The sequence below is a fragment of the Schistocerca americana genome, chromosome 6, assembly GCF_021461395.2.
Source record: "Schistocerca americana isolate TAMUIC-IGC-003095 chromosome 6, iqSchAmer2.1, whole genome shotgun sequence".
Taxonomy (NCBI): domain Eukaryota; kingdom Metazoa; phylum Arthropoda; class Insecta; order Orthoptera; family Acrididae; genus Schistocerca; species Schistocerca americana.
Window position 1 is genome coordinate 455,425,819 of NC_060124.1, and position 24,121 is coordinate 455,449,939.

The 24,121-nt window shown below is 44.5% G+C and overlaps 1 protein-coding gene across 1 annotated transcript in view; it reads right to left on the bottom strand.

The window, feature by feature from the left end:
- Positions 1-11,243: 11,243 nt before the first annotated feature.
- The window catches only part of LOC124620205 (aminoacylase-1-like), a 121,318-nt gene continuing 108,440 nt past the window's right edge, over positions 11,244-24,121 (bottom strand). The window contains exons 7-8 of the mRNA XM_047146872.1: positions 22,110-22,170; positions 11,244-11,710 (exon numbers count right to left, since the gene is read on the bottom strand). Coding sequence (XP_047002828.1) covers positions 11,564-11,710; positions 22,110-22,170 — 208 coding nt within the window. The 3' untranslated portion in view covers positions 11,244-11,563. The remainder of the gene's footprint in view (positions 11,711-22,109; positions 22,171-24,121) is intronic.

Sequence of the window (24,121 nt, forward strand, 5' to 3'; positions counted from 1 at the left end):
AACTGTGTCTTGAAAATAGGGCCGATTTTACCATGGACGAACTGACTGACCATGTCATCAATGGGTATGTACACTCCTGGAAATTGAAATAAGAACACCGTGAATTCATTGTCCCAGGAAGGGGAAACTTTATTGACACATTCCTGGGGTCAGATACATCACATGATCACACTGACAGAACCACAGGCACATAGACACAGGCAACAGAGCATGCACAATGTCGGCACTAGTACAGTGTATATCCACCTTTCGCAGCAATGCAGGCTGCTATTCTCCCATGGAGACGATCGTAGAGATGCTGGATGTAGTCCTGTGGAACGGCTTGCCATGCCATTTCCACCTGGCGCCTCAGTTGGACCAGCGTTCGTGCTGGACGTGCAGACCGCGTGAGACGACGCTTCATCCAGTCCCAAACATGCTCAATGGGGGACAGATCCAGAGATCTTGCTGGCCAGGGTAGTTGACTTACACCTTCTAGAGCACGTTGGGTGGCACGGGATACATGCGGACGTGCATTGTCCTGTTGGAACAGCAAGTTCCCTTGCCGGTCTAGGAATGGTAGAACGATGGGTTCGATGACGGTTTGGATGTACCGTGCACTATTCAGTGTCCCCTCGACGATCACCAGTGGTGTACGGCCAGTGTAGGAGATCGCTCCCCACACCATGATGCCGGCTGTTGGCCCTGTGTGCCTCGGTCGTATGCAGTCCTGATTGTGGCGCTCACCTGCACGGCGCCAAACACGCATACGACCATCATTGGCACCAAGGCAGAAGCGACTCTCATCGCTGAAGACGACACGTCTCCATTCGTCCCTCCATTCACGCCTGTCGCGACACCACTGGAGGCGGGCTGCACGATGTTGGGGCGTGAGCGGAAGACGGCCCAACGGTGTGCGGGACCGTAGCCCAGCTTCATGGAGACGGTTGCGAATGGTCCTCGCCGATACCCCAGGAGCAACAGTGTCCCTAATTTGCTGGGAAGTGGCGGTGCGGTCCCCTACGGCACTGCGTAGGATCCTACGGTCTTGGCGTGCATCCGTGCGTCGCTGCGGTCCGGTCCCAGGTCGACGGGCACGTGCACCTTCCGCCGACCACTGGCGACAACATCGATGTACTGTGGAGACCTCACGCCCCACGTGTTGAGCAATTCGGCGGTACGTCCACCCGGCCTCCCGCATGCCCACTATACGCCCTCGCTCAAAGTCCGTCAACTGCACATACGGTTCACGTCCACGCTGTCGCGGCATGCTACCAGTGTTAAAGACTGCGATGGAGCTCCGTATGCCACGGCAAACTGGTTGACACTGACGGCGGCGGTGCACAAATGCTGCGCAGCTAGCGCCATTCGATGGCCAACACCGCGGTTCCTGGTGTGTCCGCTGTGCCGTGCGTGTGATCATAGCTTGTACAGCCCTGTCGCAGTGTCCGGAGCAAGTATGGTGGGTCTGACACACCGGTGTCAATGTGTTCTTTTTTCCATTTCCAGGAGTGTATATTTTCTTTCATATTGCGTCAATAATTCTGAAACTAGTCATATAATATCTTAAAGAATTAACCTATATTATTTATGGGTTCATATTATGATTGAAAGTTTTCGTCAGTTGTAATTCAATAATGTTTTCAACCGTCCTTCCAGAAGGACGTCAGGGTAATATGTTGTCATTTTGTACTCACAGAAAACGATGTACACTTACGGAACTTTTGGACATGCTAGAATCAAAAGATGAGGATATACCTAATACTGGTGTGAATGTGACATTACACCTCCTCTAAATTCAACTGATGACGTAACAGATGAAGATCCGGGTGCTGAAGAAAATCCAAGTGTAGATAAATTACCAACAAGTCAGCTCAATGCTACTGTGCTACATGACCTAAAAGAGAGGGGCGTGGAAGCAACAGGAACAATAAGAGGAAACAGAGTGAAGTACTCTATCATCTGTAGATAAAATGATAAAAGAAAATAGAGGATCATATGAAATTTGTTCTGACTCAGCATACGGGATTTCCATTGTACGTTGGAATGGCAACAATGTTGTTACCGTAGCCACCAACTTTGACTGAGTGCAACCACTATGCTCTGTACTAAGATTTTCCAGGGACCAAAAGAAAAGGATTAGCGTGCTTCAACCTAACTGATTACACTGCTACAATACTCATATGGGAGGCACAGACCGAGCTGACCAAAATGTATCCCTATATAGATGCTTCATAAGAGGGAAAAAGTCGTATTTCCTGATCATTGCACATTTTATAGACATTGCAGAGCAAAATGCCTGGGATCTTTACAAGCACAACGAATAACCCATAGATCATCTGACATTTCGTCGTCGATTTGTCACTGCACATCTTGAAAGTAACAAAAGAGTCACTACCAGCAGAGGACATCCTAGTAAGAGGGCAAAACTATTTGATGGAAGAAAATATTATGTTTCTGAATTACCAACGGACGAGATAACAAAAAAGAATAATCAGCTGAAATGTCGAGGTTGCCACAAAAAAACTACCACTATGTGCGTAAAATGTGGCGAACCACTTCATGTTTGTTGCTTTTTGTCTTATCATACTTGTGCATAAAAATGTGTATAGGTTATTTTCTTTGTTTTTTTTTTTGTATTTATTAGCTGTTTTAGCCCATAATTCAAATTTATTTATGTTTATTTGAAAGTATAACAACCAAAACTAGTTAATTGTGCAATGTCCCTTATTGTCCTGACGTCCTTCGGGAAGGACGCCCATTTTTGGTAATACTAAATAAAAATAAATACTCAAAATTGTTTTTACTTTCTTCCTTACAACCTTGTGAATGAATGTAGATAAGATATAAATCAATTTTGAAAAACAAATAATTCAGGATTATTGGGTTAATAAATACACGGTACCCACTGCTGGGTTTGATCTGCCACCACTTTTCCAAACTTATCATAATTGCTGGTCATGGGGGAAAAGTCTGTTCCACCTTGAGCTTTAGCACCCTTCCTTCCTAATAAGGGAGTGTGCCCTATAGCCTGCACTGTAGCCATCCAGTTCTGACAGGTTACCAAGTACCAGCACGGTCGTAGGACCCAGACCACAGAGGCATCACAGCGTTGGTCTCTGAACTGATATCTCCCAGCGTGTGCCAAGGAGTATGTGCCTGTCGTGATTGGGGCACAGGGTCTCCAAGCAATGGCTTACTGGCTAGGTAACCATTGCTGAGGCTGGTTGGTGCCATATAGAGCGTTGGCACTTAAATCGATTACTTGCATACGAAGAGGATGAAGCTTTCTTCCACTGATGGTCAAACGGCCCCAGCAGTCTCTTCCAAACAAAATAATTCGTTCAATGCAAAAAGATACGACCACAAAATGTTTCATTCCCTGTCTATACAGTGAGTGGAACATCAGGCTAAGCGAAAAGCAGAGACAAGCTCTCCCCAACACCAGATTTGTAGAAGGACAGATGGGGATTCTGTTTTGGCCACAAAGCCTTTACTCATTGTGGAGACTAAAGAGGACAAGTTTGGGGAAGTTGCAGCCATCTCAAAATTGAAGAGTGGGTCTGTTGTGATTAAAACACCATCCCCCTGACCATTGTTTGCTTGTGACAAGGTAGATAACATTCTGATGACTTTCACGCCTAATAATAGTCTAAACATGGTTCAAGGCATCATTTTCCATCTTGACGTCTTCTTGCAGTCTGAAGATGAGCTACACACCAACTTGCAGCGCAGGGTGTACACCTTGTCCATTGCAGCCATAGGGGGCCAAAGCACAATAGAAATGCTCCAAGGCTTCCTCTTGGCCTTTGAGAGTGATTCGTTGTCCGAAAAGGTCAAGGTGATGGTATTCTGATGTGATGTGAAACCGTATGAGCTACCCCATCCCCACATGCGGTGCTTCAAATGTATGAAGGGAACATGCCTTCGCGTTGCGATGGTAGCCCAGTCTTCACCATTCTCCCTGCTCAACAGACTACATTGTCTTTCAGAAAGAGAAAAAATACAACAGTATATAACTCTGGACAGACTGACACACAAAGACACCAATGAAAAGTATGAGCGTCTACATCCTACATGCTTGAAAATGTCGTATGCTACAGTTAATCTCGGGCTTAAATTAACCTATGACTTAATTATTATATCTAGAGAACATCATTATTCTAAATTAATTATTTTTGGTTCTTTGCGAATTTTTGTGACTGTCTTTTAGTAAGTTTCCAAAATAATCAAAAGGTGTGTACTTTGAGTATGCTGTGCCACTGTGAAGTACCTCTTTACTGTTACGTAAAACGCCTCTGCACGCAGTCTGCGTTAGTTTTGGTGAAACTTTCTGAGCTTACTTATCTGATGCCGTTTCCATCGCTGACAGAACCATTATTCCCCAGGGACAAGTAGTTCTGTGCGAGGTGTTTCCTACTGAGGTTCCACTCCATGATTTGATGAAAACAAACGTATCTATCAACGTTGCTTCTTTCCTGGGACCCAAGAAGATGTTTATGAATGATGGTCAGCTTTCATGTCTCTTAAACTATTCAACGACTGATGATGATATCTGTGTGATATATTACTTAAACTCGCTCTCGCTGCCAATGACACTCCCCTTCATTATGCACCCTATGGGGAGTCCTGAGGGCCACTCTGCCGTGGCTCGCCCCCCCCCCCCCCCCCCCATCCTCTCCGATGGCTGGGGGTTCTCCTCCTGCTGCTTCCTCCTCACTGACATGCCACTTTTTGAGCAATGGCTCCCCACCCACTGGGTACGCCGATCCTCAACCCCCCGTCATGGTCACAGCACCATCAGGCTTCTCAGACGTAGTTTTTCATCATGTTCTTCATTGCCTAAAACTAATTCTGGGAAGCCTTCCAAGTCATCTAAACCCCTAAAGAAAAGAAACACAAAAAGAAGTTTTCCAAGATCAAGCAAATTCCAATGGCCCCCACATCACCAAATCCCAGATGTTCTGCTTCTGTGGGTGTGGCAGTGATCCCCCTGGCTCCTGAGACTCCAGATCACACCGTATAATATGCCTCAAAACCTATGTGTCTTAATACCATACCCTCTCAACCAGTGGTGGCTCCTGAGACTCAAGATCGCACCGTATAATATGGCTCAAAACCTATGTGTCTTAATACCATACCCTCTCAAACAGTGGTGGCTACTGAGACTCCAGATCGCACCATATAATATGCCTCATAATCTATGTGTCTTAATACCATACCCTCTCAACCAGTGGTGGCTCCTGAGACTCCAGATCAGACCGTATAATGTGCCAAAACCTATGTGTCTTAATACCATACCCTCTGAACCAGTGGTGGCTCCTGAGACTCCAGATCGCACCGTATAATATGCCTCAAAACCTATGTGTCTTAATACCATACCCTCTGAACCAGTGGTGGCTCCTGAGACTCGAGATCGCACCGTATAATATGCCTCAAAATCTATGTGTCTTAATACCATACCCTCTCAACCAGTGGCAGCAGGTGACGATGGGATATGTACCTGCCTCCTCGGTCCCTTTATTCTCTCACAGTATACCGAAGGCATGATTCTCCAATGGACTTGTAGTGTTTTTCCCCACCACCTGCCTGATCTGTGAAATTTGTTAAGCTTATCCCTTGCTTTCTGCACGCCCTTCAGGAATCTTGGTTCGTAGGAGCATGGGCCCCTGCCCTTCTTGGCTACCGTGGATGTTTTAAGAAACGTGCAGATTGTGGTAGGGTGTCAGGTGGAGTTGACACAGTAGTTCTAAACTCTACATATAGCGAAATTGGAAACCACCAAGACCATTAGATATTACACGTAAATTGAAGGGGGTTTATGCTGTCAGCAGCTGCGGGACGTTAAGCGGAATCAGCATCAATGGGCGAAGATGTGTATTAGACCAGGCTTCAAACCCTCGATCTCCTGCTTACTATCCAGGTGCGGTAACCACTGTGCCTTCTGGGACACAGCATTATCGCAACAGCCAATCCACACTCCCACACTTTTACTGTACTACCGCCTCGTTATGTTAATTTCAGTTACTGGTGTCACTGCGTTGAGCCTTGCCTGCCCGTGAGCGGCAGCAGCGGCGTTTATCGATATATGCCCTGGTGTATTATCTTTTCTGACTGCTATTACTTTCCGGTTGTTGTGTGTTTGGAGTTGGTTCAGATCTGCCAGTGAGTTGGGAAGCTAGCAGTGCAGTTCAGAACTGGTAGTGATTGACTTAGGACATGGCAAAAGTTCAGTCGAGGAGTGGCTGCAGTTAGATCCGGACAGCCATGACTCGTCCGACGGTTGCCGATACATATCACTTGAGTGTGGACTAACTTGGTTGGTCGCCGGTCGGTCATCTTGTCGGACGACTTGTATGTTGGCCAGAGATCGCTTAGGTGTTGCCTGCGTGTAACGACTCGTGATTCGTCCTTATTATTGCTCAACCGCTGCCGTTAGTATTGTCTAGTCCTTCGAGTAAGTGTTCATAAAACTGTGTGTAGCTTGTGATGTCGACTGCCCAATTACACTCCTGGAAATGGAAAAAAGAACACATTGACACCGGTGTGTCAGACCCACCATACTTGCTCCGGACACTGCGAGAGGCCTGTACAAGCAATGATCACACGCACGGCACAGCGGACACACCAGGAACCGCGGTGTTGGCCGTCGAATGGCGCTAGCTGCGCAGCATTTGTGCACCGCCGCTGTCAGTGTCAGCCAGTTTGCCGTGGCATACGGAGCTCCATCGCAGTCTTTAACACTGGTAGCATGCCGCGACAGCGTGGACGTGAACCGTATGTGCAGTTGACGGACTTTGAGCGAGGGCGTATAGTGGGCATGCGAGAGGCCGGGTGGACGTACCACCGAATTGCTCAACACGTGGGGCGTGAGGTCTCCACAGTACATCGATGTTGTCGCCAGTGGTCGGCGGAAGGTGCACGTGCCCGTCGACCTGGGATCGGACCGCAGCGACGCACGGATGCACGCCAAGACCGTAGGATCCTACGCAGTGCCGTAGGGGACCGCACCGCCACTTCCCAGCAAATTAGGGACACTGTTGCTCCTGGGGTATCGGCGAGGACCATTTGCAACCGTCTCCATGAAGCTGGGCTACGGTCCCGCACACCGTTAGGCCGTCTTCCGCTCACGCCCCAACATCGTGCAGCCCGCCTCCAGTGGTGTCGCGACAGGCGTGAATGGAGGGACGAATGGAGACGTGTCGTCTTCAGCGATGAGAGTCGCTTCTGCCTTGGTGCCAATGATGGTCGTATGCGTGTTTGGCGCCGTGTAGGTGAGCGCCACAATCAGGACTGCATACGACCGAGGCACACAGGGCCAACACCCGGCATCATGGTGTGGGGAGCGATCTCCTACACTGGCCGTACACCACTGGTGATCGTCGAGGGGACACTGAATAGTTCACGGTACATCCAAACCGTCATCGAATCCATCGTTCTACCATTCCTAGACCGGCAAGGGAACTTGCTGTTCCAACAGGACAATCCACGTCCTCATGTATCCCGTGCCACCCAACGTGCTCTAGAAGGTGTAAGTCAACTACCCTGGCCAGCAAGATCTCCGGATCTGTCCCCCATTGAGCATGTTTGGGACTGGATGAAGCGTCGTCTCACGCGGTCTGCACGTCCAGCACGAACGCTGGTCCAACTGATGCGCCAGGTGGAAATGGCATGTCAAGCCGTTCCACAGGACTACATCCAGCATCTCTACGATCGTCTCCATGGGAGAATAGCAGCCTGCATTGCTGCGAAAGGTGGATATACACTGTACTAGTGCCGACATTGTGCATGCTCTGTTGCCTGTGTCTATGTGTCTGTGGTTCTGTCAGTGTGATCATGTGATGTATCTGACCCCAGGAATGCGTCAATAAAGTTTCCCCTTCCTGGGACAATGAATTCACGGTGATCTTATTTCAATTTCCAGGAGTGTAGTTTAGCGCTGTCTCCACGCTGTGCGCGAGCAGTTGGTCGGTTGGCGTGGAGCAGCGACGAAATCTCTGCAGGGCATAGTTTGGCCGGGCCCGATGGCGGTCTCTATGGAGTGTCGGAGTGTGTGGGGCTGTTCCCATTGCTATGAGGTCCGTGGCTCACCGACCCTGGACACGAAAGTTGAGTTTGGATTTAATTTATTAGCAAGTCAAGACTGTTCACATTGTGCCGTCTGGTTCTCGTTGTTGGCTGTTGGGACATTCCTGCGAGCAACAACGTGTGTGTTCGAGTTGGCGAAGGCTTAGCCACCGTCCGGTGGAGTGTAACTGCATTTGGTTATTTGCAATTGAAGTGCATCAGAGGAATTTTCTGCCCTGTGGCCGTTAACGTTCTGGTTACCTGCCCTGGCCGTTAACGTAAATTCAGGCAGTGTCCTTTCCTCACCGTGTTGTCCCTGTCCATGACGGTGTGTAGTTTGACAGCTTAATGTATGCTTGGTTGTGAGCGTCCATGCATTTTATTTTTTGCACTGAACTCCTGGTTGTGTGCAGGTCGAGTGGGTCCATTGACTGTCCGTTGGTTGGGTTGTCGTCGGATAGAGAATGGTGGGGTCGACTGCCTGTCTCACCTAAGTGAACTCTAGTATTTCAAGTGCTGGCCGACCTATGAAACTTCTGAGCGCCGTTAGCTGCAATGCCTATTCTTATTTTCTGTAGTGTGTATTTGTATGGCTCATAGCCGATGGTTTTGAATTAAAGATGAATTTTTTTAGTGGTCTTTTAAGTCATGGGCCTTCAGCCGTTTTAAAATTAAAAGTCCTTGCTTGTCAAGTGTTAGATTGTTTGGCACCTTTAGCCTAACTTATGATAAGGCTTTATTGTTTAAATTTAGTTTACCTTGAGTTTTAAGTCTTGGGACCTTCAGCCATTTTGAAATTAGGGATCTTTGTCTTTCGAGCATCAGGTTGTTTGAGGCCTTCAGCCTAATCGAAGATAAGGCCTTCTGTCTTTTTGTTTAACTTTACCTTGAGTCTTAAATCATCTTACTTACGGATTCACACAGGAGTTTGGACGTATTTGTGTATTCGCACCGGAAAAAGTGGATCCATTGCCCAGCCAGGCCTATGAATTATTTCAATGCTTGTTGTTTTGTCACACCGCTTTTCCACGTTCTAATTGGTGCTTCACATAATAGCCCCAACATCCAAGAGAAAGGGGTCCTGCAAGCTTCTTTATTAAGTTTCCTTCTCTTTTTAATGGCAACAGGAGCATTTCGAACTAGCCCTGTGAACAGCCTGCTTGCTGAGGCTGGGGTCCTTCCACTACAGATCACGTGCCAACGACTACTACTCAGTTATGCTATACATGTTCACAGCTGTCCTAAGCGTCAAAGCTACCACGTTATTATTCCTAGTAAGGAAGTCCACCTCCCACAACAGGCGCAATTACATTTCAACTACAGTGTCTTTATTCTGAACTCCAACTTCTCCCACTGTCGCCTTTTGTCAGGGAGCAATTGCGCGTGCCCGAATGGCGTGTACTCCGACCTCGGTTCTGCCTCAATCTAACCTTTGAACTGAAAGATTCCGTTGATCCCATCGTGTTTTGCCACGTACTTCTGGCTGTTTTCGATGCATTTCCAGTTTAATAAGTGGTATACGCTGACAGTTCAACTGTCCATGAATGAAACAGTTTTGCATACACACATGCAAAGTGTAGGAAATTACACTCCTTGCCGAAGGTATGCTGTGGCTTCACTGCTAAATTGGTGATCATCAAACAAGCCCTTATCCAGACTCGTTCGTGCACCTGCAAGATGCTTCTAATCTGTGGCGACTACCTGAGCAGCTTCAGGCTGTAGAGCAGTGCTGCCTTCCTCACCTATTAGTCCCAGCTATCCACTATATTCTTTAGGACCTCCATCAAGCGGGACGGCCAGTCGTCTTTGTTTGGACCCCTGGACATGTTGGGATCTCAGGGAATGAAAATTCCAACCACTTGGCCAAGTTGGCTACCAAGATTCTACTTTCGGAAATGAGGGTCCCAGAACTGGACCTTCGGTTGACTCTACACCATCAATCGTTGGAGGTCTGGAAATCAGAATGGTTCGCCCAGGAGTCCCCAAACAAACTAAGGGCAATGAAGAAGACCACACCATGTGGCAGTCTTCTCTTTTACACATCTCACTGGAAATCCACTGTCCTTCGATGGCTAAGCATTGGCCACACTTGACTAATCCGAAGCCATATTCTCAGACATTAGAAGCACCTTAGTATCGATGTTGTAGCCACCTGTTGGTAGCCCACATACCACTACACTGTCCAAATTTTGCTGCTTTGTGGCAATATCTTAAACTTCTTGACACGCTGCCTCTGACGCTAGCGGACAGTGCCAAAGCCGCTGACCTGGTTTTGTGTTCCAACCGCGAGCACGATTTCGACTTGCCTCTGCGAGATTGGATAATTTTTCTTCATTGATCGCATGACGGTTTGGAGGTTCACTGCTCGTTTTCTGTGGCCAGGGCTCCCATGTTGGCCCTTGCTCGGCTGTCTGGCCTGGCCCCTCTGCTTCCCACCTTTTTATTCTCCTTGTTCTCTTTAGTTTGCCATTTTTAATGTTTTATCTTTCGTAAACTTTCATTATCTTGTCTGTGTTGTTTGTTTCCTTCGTGTAACAGACAGTGAGATGGTCCTGGTGTGATGCAAAGGTTGCGTCACCCACAGCAAACATTGCTCCAGGGATTTCCAACTGTATTCTGGCAGAGCGGCTCTCCAACTTATTCCTCTCACTCCCCTCCTACTTCTGCTTGATTTTTTTGTCTGTCTTACTGTATCTCCCTTACAATAGAGTTTCCCAGGATTTCCTTTCCCAGCACTTGCTTTCTCAGGATTTGCTTTTTGTATCCTCCTTCTGAAGGTTATTTGTGGTTCGATACACATAAGATGAAGGAACTGATGTCCTCGATGTTACGTCCCTTTAACTCCAACAACCAACCAACTAATCCTTGTTCTCATAAAGGCATTCTTGACTAACATCAATTCACCACATCCTGTTTCAAAAGTAATGACCGTTGCAGCATGCATTTAAAGTAAACCTGATTTCCATCCTCTTAGTGTCTTGTGCGATTGGCTTGAAATTTGAACAGATATCATCTTTCAGATATTGAGCCATGAATACCAACTTTCGATTGCTGCACAACTCGTTTCTGGTGTTGCGATTTTTTTTTCAGTATATATCAGAAGTCATCTGCACTTCTTCTGAAAAACATCTTAAAGGAGCATAGAAACTCAACCACATAATACACATAAACTCGATTTATTTCACCCCAGTAAACGAACAAGGTATTTTTGTTCTCTGAACAGTTTCTATTTTCCTCACCAGAGGTGTGTCTTCAGTTATATACTGTGTATTCCAACGTTTATTTGTGGTTTGTCATAGGCGAACCTTACAAAAGCTCTTCTGTGAAATGTGATGTCTGTGCTTGGTGACTTCGAAGAAGTCCTAAAGTTTTTGGCTGTTACTTTGTGAAATTAAATGCTGTGTATAGTGTGAATGTTGCCCATAATGTCTTAATCGAATATGGGTACGGAAGGGTTGGTGGTTTCAACCACGAGCGGCGCCCAGCTAAGTGGGTAAGTGTCGGCCCCCGGAGACCTCTACAGGACGTTGGCGACCTCCTGGAGCACGCCCTGGAAGATGTCGATGCCACGCAGCAGGGAGGCCGCTGTAATGTACTCGTCTATTCCGTGCGGAAGTAGTGGAGTGTTGTTTATCGGCATGAATCCCAGCGCAGGAATTCCAGCCTGTAACACAAAGAGGGCTGCAGCACATGATTCAGTTTCTGATCTATTTAAAAAAATATCTTATGTGGCCAAAGAAATTAGAGCACTACAAGACCATAAATTATGTAGCAGTTTCCAGGGAAATAAAATCTATTTCTTTCATCAGTATGTTAGGGAGTTGACAAACAAGACAGACTAACTTATTGTATGCCTAGAAAATGTGGAAATTTCTGAAGGGATAGCTGTCCTGTGCCTCTGAACACCATGTAACCACACGGAGAGATAAGTTAAATGTCAGGGATTACAGACGTGCTAACACTGCGAAAGGAGGAATTGCAACACATGTAAAAGTTGGACGCAAAGTGAAAAATAATGAATCACAAAGTTTTTGTGTTGATCAGAACCTAGAAGCATGTGCTTGTGACTTGTTAGTGCAGAATACTTCTCTAATAATTGCAACTGTCTACATATCCCCTATAGAAAACTTTCAGCTCTGTATGAGAAATGTAGATGCATTACTGAGCTACCCGTCAGACAGGAAGAAACGGTTACTAGTTTGTGGTGGTTTCAATGTAAATTTCTTAAAAGATACTGACAGGAAAAATTAAGTAGAATTATTATTTGAGTGTTCTAATAGAATTTCAGTAGTCAATTTTCCACTCGTTTGCAGCACAATAGTGGGACATTGACAGATAGCATTTTTATGCACAGTGCTCAGGCCAAAACAATTAATGTGCACCCAATTGCTAAATTATCTAAGTGATCAATTGAAGAAAGACATTTAAGCCATGGATAATCGTCAAAAGAGAGAGACAGGACAGTCAGTCAGCGTACAAAATTCCATAATACTTAAACTAAATGGCAATGTCATAACTGATGATTCACAAGCTGCAAGTACTTTTAACAAACACTTTCGAAACATAGTACCAAATATAGTATTGAATGGTTCAGTTGAAGATGCAAGAGAATATATTAGAATGGTCATGCAACAAAACTTTAAGCAACTAGAAGTACCATCATCATCCTCCACTAAAATTAATATAATCGTAAAATTTCTGAAAGCGAAAGCTTTTGTGAGGCAGGAGGAATTTCAAACAAAATTTACAAAAGTTTGTCCAACTTAGTAAGCAATGTCCTTAGTGATGAGAGCAGTGCATGAATGGCACAGGGAATTTTTCCAGGCAGGTTAAAATCTGCAATTATTAAACCACTTCAGAAGAAAAATGAGAAGACAGACTTAAACAGTTATCGTCCTATTACTTTACTGACTTCTTTCTTCAAGTTGTTAGAAAAAAATAATGTTTTCGAGAATAGTTGCTCACTTAAGTGGGAACAATTTAAGTAGTACACCAAAGTTTGGATTCCAGAAAGTATGCTTAGCTGGTAATTCTATTTAAGCAGTACATTCACTCATCAGATAGTGCAAGCCTTAAATAATACTATATCACCAGTTGGTATTTTTTATTATGTCTCCAAGGCCTTCGAGCGTACAGATCGTGATGCTCTCTTAGAAAAACTCATGTTTTACGAAACTGATGTCTTTACAAACAGATGATTTGAATCATACTCGACAAACAGAATACAAATAATTGTGCTCAATAATTAAGACAGTGTCGTAAAAGTAGAAAACTTTAGTGACTGGGGTAAAAAAAAAATCACAACGGGAGTTCCACAAGATTCAATTTTGGGTCCACTGCTATTAATTATATATGTGACCTTCCATTTAACATTCAACAAGCGAAACTGGTACTTTTAGCAGATGATAGTAGTCTTATAATCCCATTAGAGAGAAAGCAACAGAAGAGTTAGTAAATGATATTTCCCAAAGTATTATTACATGGTTGTCTCAAATTGGATTCTGCCTAAATTATGAAAACAACACACTACGTTCAGTTCTGTGTAATAAAGAGAATCACACCAGTTGATGCAGCACATGAGCAGGAGTCAGTAACTATGGTAGAATGCTCCAAATTTTTGAGAGTACATATTGATGAAAATTTGAGCTGGAAGAAGCATATTACTGAGCTTCTCAAACAGTTACGTTCATTTACTTTTACTCGTCATATGACTGCTAATCTTCGAAACAAACGTATGTAACTTCCGACATGTTTTGTACATTTCCACACAATAATCTCGTATAGAACACTTTTTTTGGTAACTTATCAAACAGAAAGAAAGTATTGACTGCACAAAGGCGAGCAGTAAGAATAATATGTGTCATTCACTCACAGATGTCATGTGATGCCGCAATACATATTTCGCCTAATGAAATTCATCACAAATAATTCCTCATAATTTCAGAAGAACAGTGATGTACATACCTATAACACTTGAGGCGAAAATGGATCTCATTTATCACTGTTAAAGCTATCAGTGGCTCAGAGAGGAGTTCACTATGCAGCAACAAAACTTTTTGATCATTTGTCCAACAACTTAAAATGTCTGACAGGTGGCGACGCAAGTTTTAAATCTAATTCAAAATCCTCTCTCCTGGACAACTCATTCTAAAAGATATTTTCAAGTGTAGTTGCATGAGTAGCAATAAAATGATGTGTTCATTAATGTTAACGGTTATCATGTACACATATGCTGTAAACTGAACTTCTCAGTACTTCATGAAATTCAGTGAAGTTCCTGTTTTATGCCCAGTATTAGTACGAGTTACGTTCGATACGTAGTGCAACAAATTTGTTTTCTCGGATAGTTTCGATTGAAAACATGCGGAATTTGTTGTGGGACATTGTGGAATATTCGCACCTCAGCGCCTGTAGTTTCATGAAGCTCCGATGGTTGGCGGCACTGTAGATAACCTCCAGAATGGCGTCCGTAATGAAGGTGCGCTCTAAGCAGAGCGCTCTCATTGGGTTTCTTTTGATGGAAAAACAGAACATCGCAGGTATTCATAGGCGCTTGTAGAATGTCTGCGGAGACCTGGCAGTGAGCAAAAGCAAGCTGAGTCGTTGGACGAGGGGTCTGTCTTCACTGCAATGAGATCGCACAAACCTTTTCGATCTCTTGCATGCCGAACGTCCGTAAATAACTGTGACTGCTGCAATGTTGGAAAGTGAGGACACTCTCATTCGAGGTGATCTACAGAACACGATGAAACATCACGTTGCTTCACTTGACGTCTCTGTTGGTGATGCTGACTCACTTGTCCGCAAGTTGGGATACTTAAAGGTGTGTGTCCGTTGGACTCTTAGCCCCATAACTGAAGATCATAAAGAGGAACGAAGGACCATCTCAGCGGAACTGATTGCGCGATACGATGTTGATGAGGAGTTTATTGATGTAGCAAGGCGTTGGCTCCACCGTCGATTAGGAGAATGGTGCTATGCAGGCATACAGGCAACCACAGTATGGTTGCGTAAGTCCATCGCATTGAATGGAGATTGTGTGGAAAAATAGGGTGTTGTAGCCAAAAGATTGGGGAGTAAAGTATTGTATTGGAATCCTGAAAAAAAAGAAAGGAATTTGCTTCCATAAAAGAGATATGTTGCTGTCGTACGTTGCACAAAATATGGTTCCCCTTCTCTTATTTTATGTTCTTAGTGAGAATAATCAATGTTATCATATTATTCCATGGGCCAAAATTTTTCATGTAATAGGATATATGTTGATAATGGTGAAGTATCACGAAACATGGACGGGTGAAAAAAAAAGGCAGAATCATTTCACAACTGTTTAGCGCTTCCATAGATGTCCTTGAAGTCAAATAAATGAGTCATGGAGCAAAACTGAGTGGTAAACTGCATTATCATTGCTACGAAAATGATATGGTCATGATTGGAACATCGTCATCTAGTGGCATGGTAGGCAGAGAAAGGCAGTTGTTTTCTAAATTCGACAATATAGGACAGAGTAAACGTTCTAATCAAAGGTGGGCAGATGACACCAGAAAACATGAAAGATCAACAGTGTTTTCTAGATTCCAAGAGAGTTGATGACCTAATAAAAGGTGGATAGATGACAACATGAACATGGGCAATTACAAATGAAAACAATCCAATACTAAGTTCAGAGAAGGCTTTTGATCAGCAGGAGATCTTTTTTTGGGCTTTTTCTTTGTGACGCCGTTGTTTTTCTCAAAGTTTCACACTCAAACGCTGCCAAAATTCACGTGCTCGTAACAATGCCCAATGACTGTCACAGATTAAGTGACGCATTACAGTTACTGATTAAAAAATTTCCATCGACACATCCGGTTCGATTCTGGCCATTGTTGCCACCGTAAACTGAGCTTAAGACAGGTGGTCATCATCGCTTTGATCAGAAAAAAGATTTCAATTTGTACCAACTCCTCCACCAGTAAAATGAGCTCTGTAGCAACATAAATTTCAAGGCTCGGTAACTTGGATTGGAAACTGTACACTGCTAAAATACAACGCACTGTACCTGTTGGTCTCCTACAATCTGCACAGAAATTTGCTCGAGAAAAGGGTATCAGTTCACAACTATGTAGGTTAAGAGTCACACAAAAATACATAAAGCTTCCAAGGAAACACATATATTAATTCTGTCCTTCCAACTCCAGCTATGCAACAGGAAACAATCATATATTAATTTCATCCTTCCAACTACAGCTATGCATCATTTCCACGATCTAATACGAGACCCCTGACTATGAATCGAGTTCACGAAGGGAAAAAGCACTTGTGAACATTATTAAATGGAGAATAACTTTTTAGGTAGTTGCTAACGTTCTACCTCAGCAATGTATAACGTTGTCTAACAGTATCGCTGCCCAAAAGAACTCCGATTCGTCTCTGACATCTAGGTTGGTTTTCAACCGTCTCTCAGATTTCGTGAGTTCCAAATAGCTTCCGAATTTGTGTCAGCCTTGCGACTTAGTCCTACCAAGCGCTCCTCTGGACTTTGTTAATTCCTAGGGCCCGCATCTCGTGGTCGTGCGGTAGCGTTCTCGCTTCCCACGCCCGGGTTCCCGGGTTCGATTCCCGGCGGGGTCAGGGATTTTCTCTGCCTCGTGGTGGCTGGGTGTTGTGTGCTGTCTTTAGGTTAGTTAGGTTTAAGTAGTTCTAAGTTCTAGGGGACTGATGACCATAGTTGTTAAGTCCCATAGTGCTCAGAGCCATTTGAACCATTTTTTAATTCCTAGGTTCTCGCAGCGTTACTTCCAAATTAATCGTACTCGGTGAATACCTTATGTAATCGGAAAATATGAAACCTGTAATAAAATCTAGCAAATTCAGAACCCAACATTCGGCAGGCACTGTCCGTTGTGCATACAGTTCACTCTAATTGAGAGTTTGAGAAAACCAATCAACTAGTTCCCCGCCATACAGCGAGCGTACGTAGTCCAGGAGTCTAGAACAGCATATGTGCCTATCCTTTGCTAATAGACAGAAGCACCTAGCGAAGGGACGCCAGACTGTAAGGTCAAACAGACGAAATTTTAATCGCACTCAAACGTCCTAATGGAAGGAGGATAGATGGCATTACTGGACAGCGAAGAATCTACGTGGATCTATAAAGCTGAACATCGCAATGAATAGAAGACTCAAAAACAAAACCTTCTTCAGAAGTAGACATTAAATGTCTGATGATCTGGAAGAGTGGTAATCCAACAACGGATATCGTAATCGTTCTTCTTATTAATGCTGACAGGAAGAGAAGTTTTGGAATGTCGTTGGTAATTAAAAAGGAGAGGATTGATCTCTTTCTTTTTATTCTGTCACTGATACAGTCACGAGAACATTTCACGACGTAACCAGTTCAATCTCAATTATTATTTTCAAATAATATAAGATCGTGGTTAGGTAGAGATCCCGAAATCAGATGTTCGATTGTAAGGCGTACCCAGGGGTAGATATAGAAACAGCTCACAATTTAGTAATGATTTTGAGTAAGCTGAAATTTAATAGACTAGTCAAGAACAATCGCCCCGCGCGGGGTAGCCGCGCGGTCTATGGGCGTCTTGTCACGGTCCGCCCCCCCCCCCCCCCCCTTCAGAAGTCCGAATCCCCTTCCCTCGGGCATGGGTGTGTGTGTTGTCCTTATCGTAAGTTAGTTTAAGTTAGATTAAGTAGTTCGTAAGCTTAGGGACCGATGACCTCAGCGGTTTGGTCCCATAAGACCTTACCACAAATTTCCAAAAGAAGAATCAATGCGCAATGAAGTGGGATACGGAAAAACGGCTAAGGACTGAAGAGATACACTTAATGTTCTATGAGGCTATAACCATTGCCACAATGAGTAGTTCAGCAGGCATTTCAGTAGAGTTGGAATGAAAATCTCTAAAAAGAGTAATCACAGACAATGAAAATGACAACACAGGTGCAACTATGGTAAGTGCGAAGAAGCAATGGGTAACAGATGAAATACAGGATGTAACAAAAAGAACAATCCTATCTTTAAAAAATCATAACTAATATGTATTTGAGGTATGTGCGTGAACAACGTAGTGTTGGAAAGAGGAAACTCCCGAGTTTTACATCATTCCCGCTGGTAGCAGCAATGTGCGGCAACTTCAGTTGTATTAAAAATGGTGTCGGGACACGTCTCGGTCACCTCTTGTTCGCACTTACATTTCAGATGTGTTACGACCCGTGGCTCTACCCTTCATTCTATCCCTGCAAAACCCTACATTTCAGCAGGATAATGCACGATCGCATGTTGCAGGTCCTGTACGGGCCTTTCTGGATACAGAAAATGTTCGACTGCTGCCCTGGCCAGCACATTCTCCAGATCTCTCACCAATTGAAAACGTCTGGTAAAAGGTGGCCGAGCAACTGGCTCGTCACAATACGCCAGTCACTACTCTTGATGAATTGTGGTATGGTGTTGAAGCTGCATGGGCAGCTGTACCTGTACACGCCATCCAAGCTCTGTTTGATTCAATGACCAGGCGTATCAAGGCCGTTATTACGGCCAGAGGTGGTTGTTCTGGTTACTGATTTCTCACTATCTATGCACCCAAATTGCGTGAAAATGTAATCACATTGCCATCTTTAGCGAAAGGTAAGAAGAGTTGCAGGATCTGTTGTATGCAATGAACAGTTTGATACGTGCATAATGTGTATTGAAAGTGAACCGAAGACATACGTAAATTATTGGAAGTACTAGAAATAAGATGAGAGAAAAACTTAACATCAAAATTGGGGATCACGAAGTAGATGAAGTTACGGAACTGCGTTACCTAAGCAGCAAAATAGCCCATGATGGTGGGAGCAAGGACATTAAAAGCAGAAGAGCACAGGGAAAAATGCGATTCCTGGGCAAGAAAAGTCTACTAGTATGAATCGTAGGCCTCAATTTTTAGAAGAAATTTCTGAGACTGTACGTTTGGAACACTACATTATATGGTACTGAGACATGGACTGTGAGAAAACCGGAACAGGAGAGAATCGAAGCATTTGAAATGTGGTGCTACAAAAGAATGTAGAACATTAGGTGAACTGATGAGGTAGGGAATGAGGAGGTTCTCCGCAGAATCGTAAGGAAAAGAATATATGGAAAACTGATATTAAGAACGGTCGGGACGATAAGGACATGTATTAAGATAGCAAGGAATAACTCCCACGATGCTAGAGGGGGCTGTAGGGGATAAACACTGTAGAGGAAGACAGAGATTGAAATACTTCCAGCAAATAATTGAGGAGGTAGGTAGCAATTGCTACTCTCAGATGAAAGGGTTGGCGCGGGAGAAGAACTCATGCGGCCTCATCAAATCAGATGACTGGGGGGAAAAAATGAGTGTGATGGTCATTCCTGTTATTCCGTAGTCCAGCTGCCGTTAGCTTTCAAGCAATGGTGCTGTTTGACACGGAGTGTTGCAGCGAGTCCATTGCTTGTTCTCAAATGGCTGGAGCAGATATGAAGGAATTGCAGTGTGCTTGGAGCACAGTACGGCGATGCTCCCCTGTGGTGGCCAGACGCGGTCGACCGTAACGTAGTGGAGTGTGTGTACTTACGGTGCCATGGGGAATATCGGACCACTGTCATACCGGAATGCACCACAAATCTGGATATTGCACGAGTCGATCAGCCAGCCGGATGGAGACCAACGACGAGACCGCTATCAAACCCTGTCAGCACCTGGTAACGCTATCTGTGACGAGTGAAGATACTGTCTGTTTTGTTGGCAGAAGAGCCAACACCGTGTTACTAGGGGAAGCCGAAATGCACGAGTTTTAGCTCACGCAGGCTGGAGTGAGGAGGGAAGAACTATACTGACGTGAGGTCTGGAACATGACAAAGAATTAGAATTCAGAAAGTGGACTTAATTAGTTTGATACTTCAATCCATTAATGATGAACGTCTCTCTTGACGGTACATGATTCACAATATTATCTGTTCAGAAGACATAGTAACTGAATATGGCGCCTTGCAAGATCGTAGCAAATAACGTAGCTGAAGGCTATGCTAAACTGTCGTCCCTGCAAATAAGAGCGTATGTAGACAGTGAACCATCGCTAGCAAAGTCGGCTGTACAACTGAGGCGAGTGCTAGGTAGTCTCTCTAGACTAGACCTGCCGTGTGGCGGCGCTCGATCTGCAATCACCGATAGTGGCGACACGCGGGTCCGACGTATACTAACGGACCGCGCCCGATTTAAAGGCTACCACCTAGCAAGTGTCGTGTCTGGCGGTGACACCACACTGTCCAAAACACCAGTGAACTCTGGTGACCGTTCTGACTTAACACAGAACTGTAACTCAAACGATTTTCATACGCAATGATGGTGTGTGCATGTACGAAGATACATTGACATCCGGCAGTGCCTTCTAGATGCTTCATATACTGGGCGATCAAAAAGTCAGTATAAATTTGAAAACTGAATAAATCAGGGAATAATGTAGAGAGAGAGGTACAAATTGACACACATGCTTGGGATGACATGGGGTTTTATTAGAACCAAAAAAATACAAACGTTCAAAAAATATCCGACAGATGGCGCTTCATCTGATCAGAATAGCAATAATTAGCATAACAACGTAAGACAAAGCAAAGATGATGTTCTTTACAGGAAATGCTCAATGTGTCCACCATCATTCCTCAACAATAGCTGTAGTCGAGGAATAATGTTGTGAACAGCACTGTAAAGCATTTCCGGAGTTATGGTGAGGCAATGGCGTCGGATGTTGTCTTTCAGCATCCCTAGAAGATGTCGGTCGATCACGATACACTTGCGACTTCAGGTAACCCCAAAGCCAATAATCGCATGGACTGGGGTCTGGGGACCTGGGAGGCCAAGCATGACGGAAGTGGCCGCTGAGCACACGATCATCACCAAACGACGCATTCAAGAGGTCTTTCACGCGTCTAGCAAATGGGGTGAAGCGCCATCCTCCATAAACATCGTATGTTCCAGGAGGTGTTTATCAGCCAGGTTGGGGATGATGCGAGGCTGTAAAAAATCGGCGTACCTCTCAACCGTCACGGTAGCAGTTTTGCTGTCCAGCGCCATCTGTCGGAAATTTTTTTAACTTTTTTTTCCTAATAAAACCCCATGGCATTCCAAGCATGTGTGTCAATTTTTACCTCTATATCTACATTATTCCGTGATTTTTTAAGTTTTCAAATTTATACTGACTTTTTGATCACCCGGTACATCTGCGTGTGTGTGTTGAACATTTCCTCCTAATATACGAATCATGGAGCTCAGAACCGCTGTTGACGTTAAAGTGAAAAACAGCAACTGAAGAGATTATATTGGATTTCAAAGTTGTCGTTACACTGAGTGCGGAATAACATTTTGGGAGTGTACATTACGCAAAATCCTAGCGTGGACTGAAAATGTTTAAGCGTATGAAATACAAAAGAAAATAAATTTGGTTCAGTACGTTAGTGCGAGTCTTAACAAGCTTAGCAATAATTCTAGTGTCTTCACTAATACTGCGGCCAATTTCACGAAGGGCGTAACTTACCACAATTACGGAAGCTAATCGATTCTTTCTAAAACTAAAACTAAACTCCGTCCGAACAGGCCATGCAGTCCCAACGGTACCAACCGGCCGCCGCGTCATCCTCAGCCCATAGGCGTCACTGGATACGGATATGGAGAGGCATGTGGTTAGCACACTGCTCTCCCGGCCGTCCTCAGTTTTCGAGACCGCAGCCGCTACTTCTCAATCAAGCAGCTCCTTAGTTTGCCTCACAAGGGCTGAGTGCATCCCGCTTGCCAACAGCGCTGGACAGACCGGATGGTCACCCATCCAAGTGCTAACCCAAGTGCTAACTTCGGTGATCTGACTGGAACCGGTGTTAGCACTGCGGCAAGGCCGTTCGCAACTGATTCTTTCAGTTCTCATTATTATTTTACATGATGTTATTAGAACGGTGAAGCCACCGATTATAACAGAAGTGGAGCAGATTAAAGATGTCATATGACAGGAACGATGGTTTACAGAATGAATTTATTGAAAAGATTGTTGAGCATAATTGCAGGATTGCTGCTTACCCTCCTTATGAAGCGCGCGTCAGAGGTTGCTGGAAGAATCAATGGCTTTATCTTCATTTCCCTGTAAACAACGATACGTGATATCCATTACACATGGAAGGATTAAGACAGTGAAAGTAATCTTTTAGATCTAAAGTAGTTTACATTTTTCGAACTCAAAATAGCGACTCCGGTAGCTGTAATTCACGCTGTAGCAATGAACTTGTAGTGATTGTACAATAAAAATAAATTAAATACTACTGAAAAATAATAGAGGCAAGCCCTAAGGCAGTGGTCCCAAATAAATGATTTTGGCACATTCACAATATAGGCTTCTGTTGTTATACAGGGTGAAAGGTATTTAAACCGACAAACTCTGGGAGGTTGTAGGGGACATCAAAACAAATATTTTTCCCTAATGTCGTTTTTTCCTTTGAGGATTAGTTAAACCGGTAGAGGAAGATTTCTCTGGTGGCCAGTTAATTAAACCAACAAACACTTTTACATTTTTTTATGACCAAGAGACAACACATTAACACAACCCAATTTCAATTACAGTAGATTTTCAAAAATGCCTCCATTGACACATAAACAAAGGTTACACCGTCGGATCATGTTCTGACTGACACGGGCAAAAACCGCAGGAGTATCCTGAATTGTTCCTGCAGCTACTACTATCTGGGCAGCCAGATCCTCTTCTGATGCAACAGGAGTTGCGTAAACAAGGTTGCACATCTCTCACCGCACAAAAAAAATCCAGAGGGGACCATATCTGGGGATAGAGCAGGCCATGGTACAGGACCACCTCTGCCAACCCTCGTTTCTGGGAACCGTCGGTCCAGCAATCGACGCAAACGACGACTGAAATGTGCCGGCGCCCCGTCATGTTGGAACCACATGCGTTGTCTTGTAGGGAGCGGGACGTCTTCCAGCAATTCTGGCAATACTCTGGCGAGAAAATTGTAATAGTACCTGCCACTCAATGGCCTATGTAGCAGATACGGCCCAATTAAACAATCCCCAACAACACCGACCCACACATTAACGAAGAACCGCACTTTATGAGCTCTAGTAACTGTGGCATGTGGGTTATCCTCACTCCAAACATACGAATTATGCATGTTGAAGATTCCATCACGCCTGAACGTTGCTTCATCGGTAAACAACACAGAGGATCGAAATATAGGATGCATTTCACACTTTTCCAGGTACCACTGCGAAAACTGTGCTCTGGGTGGATAATCAACTGGTTCCATGTTGTGGATACGCTGTAAATGAAATGGACGTAACAACTGCTCTCGAAGGACTGATCTAACATTCGTCTGATTCGTCCTCATGTTAAGTGCAATTGCACAAGTGCTGATTGAAAGATCGCGCTCCACATGCTGCTAGACAGCTTCCTCAAACTGCAGCGTTCTTACCGTGTGACGGCGTCCCTGTCCAGGTAATCTACTAAATGACCCGGTCTCACGCAGACGTTGGTACACAGCAGCAGCGGTCGTATAATGTGGAATACGGTGATTAGGATGTTGTTGTTGATAAACCCGCTGTGCAGCTCGTCCGTTGTGGTGCGCTACGTGGTACGCACCAACCATATCATTGTACTCAATCCAGGTGTATCGCTCCATTAGTAAGCAGAAACAATGCACTACTACACTGGTAGACAGCAGTTGCCTACAACTGAAGAGCATAATACGGCCTCTAACAACTAAAGATCGTAATACGGCCTCCACCGGTTTAAATAATCCTCATAGGAAAAAATGACATCAAGGAAAAATATTTGTTTTGATGTCCCCTACAACCTCCCAGAGTTTGTCGGTTTAAATACTTTTCACCCTGTAGCTGATGAACCTAATCGAATTTATTGCGTTTTTGTGGTTGTATACAATTGCACAAACAAAATTAATCCAAAGAGTTAGCATTCGTTCTCTGTAAGAATGGATGTTACCGTCAAGTGCACTGTTATTACTGTAGTACGTGGCAGGAATGCCAACTGGACGAGATCTGACCCTTTGTTCTTGACGTACACTCTC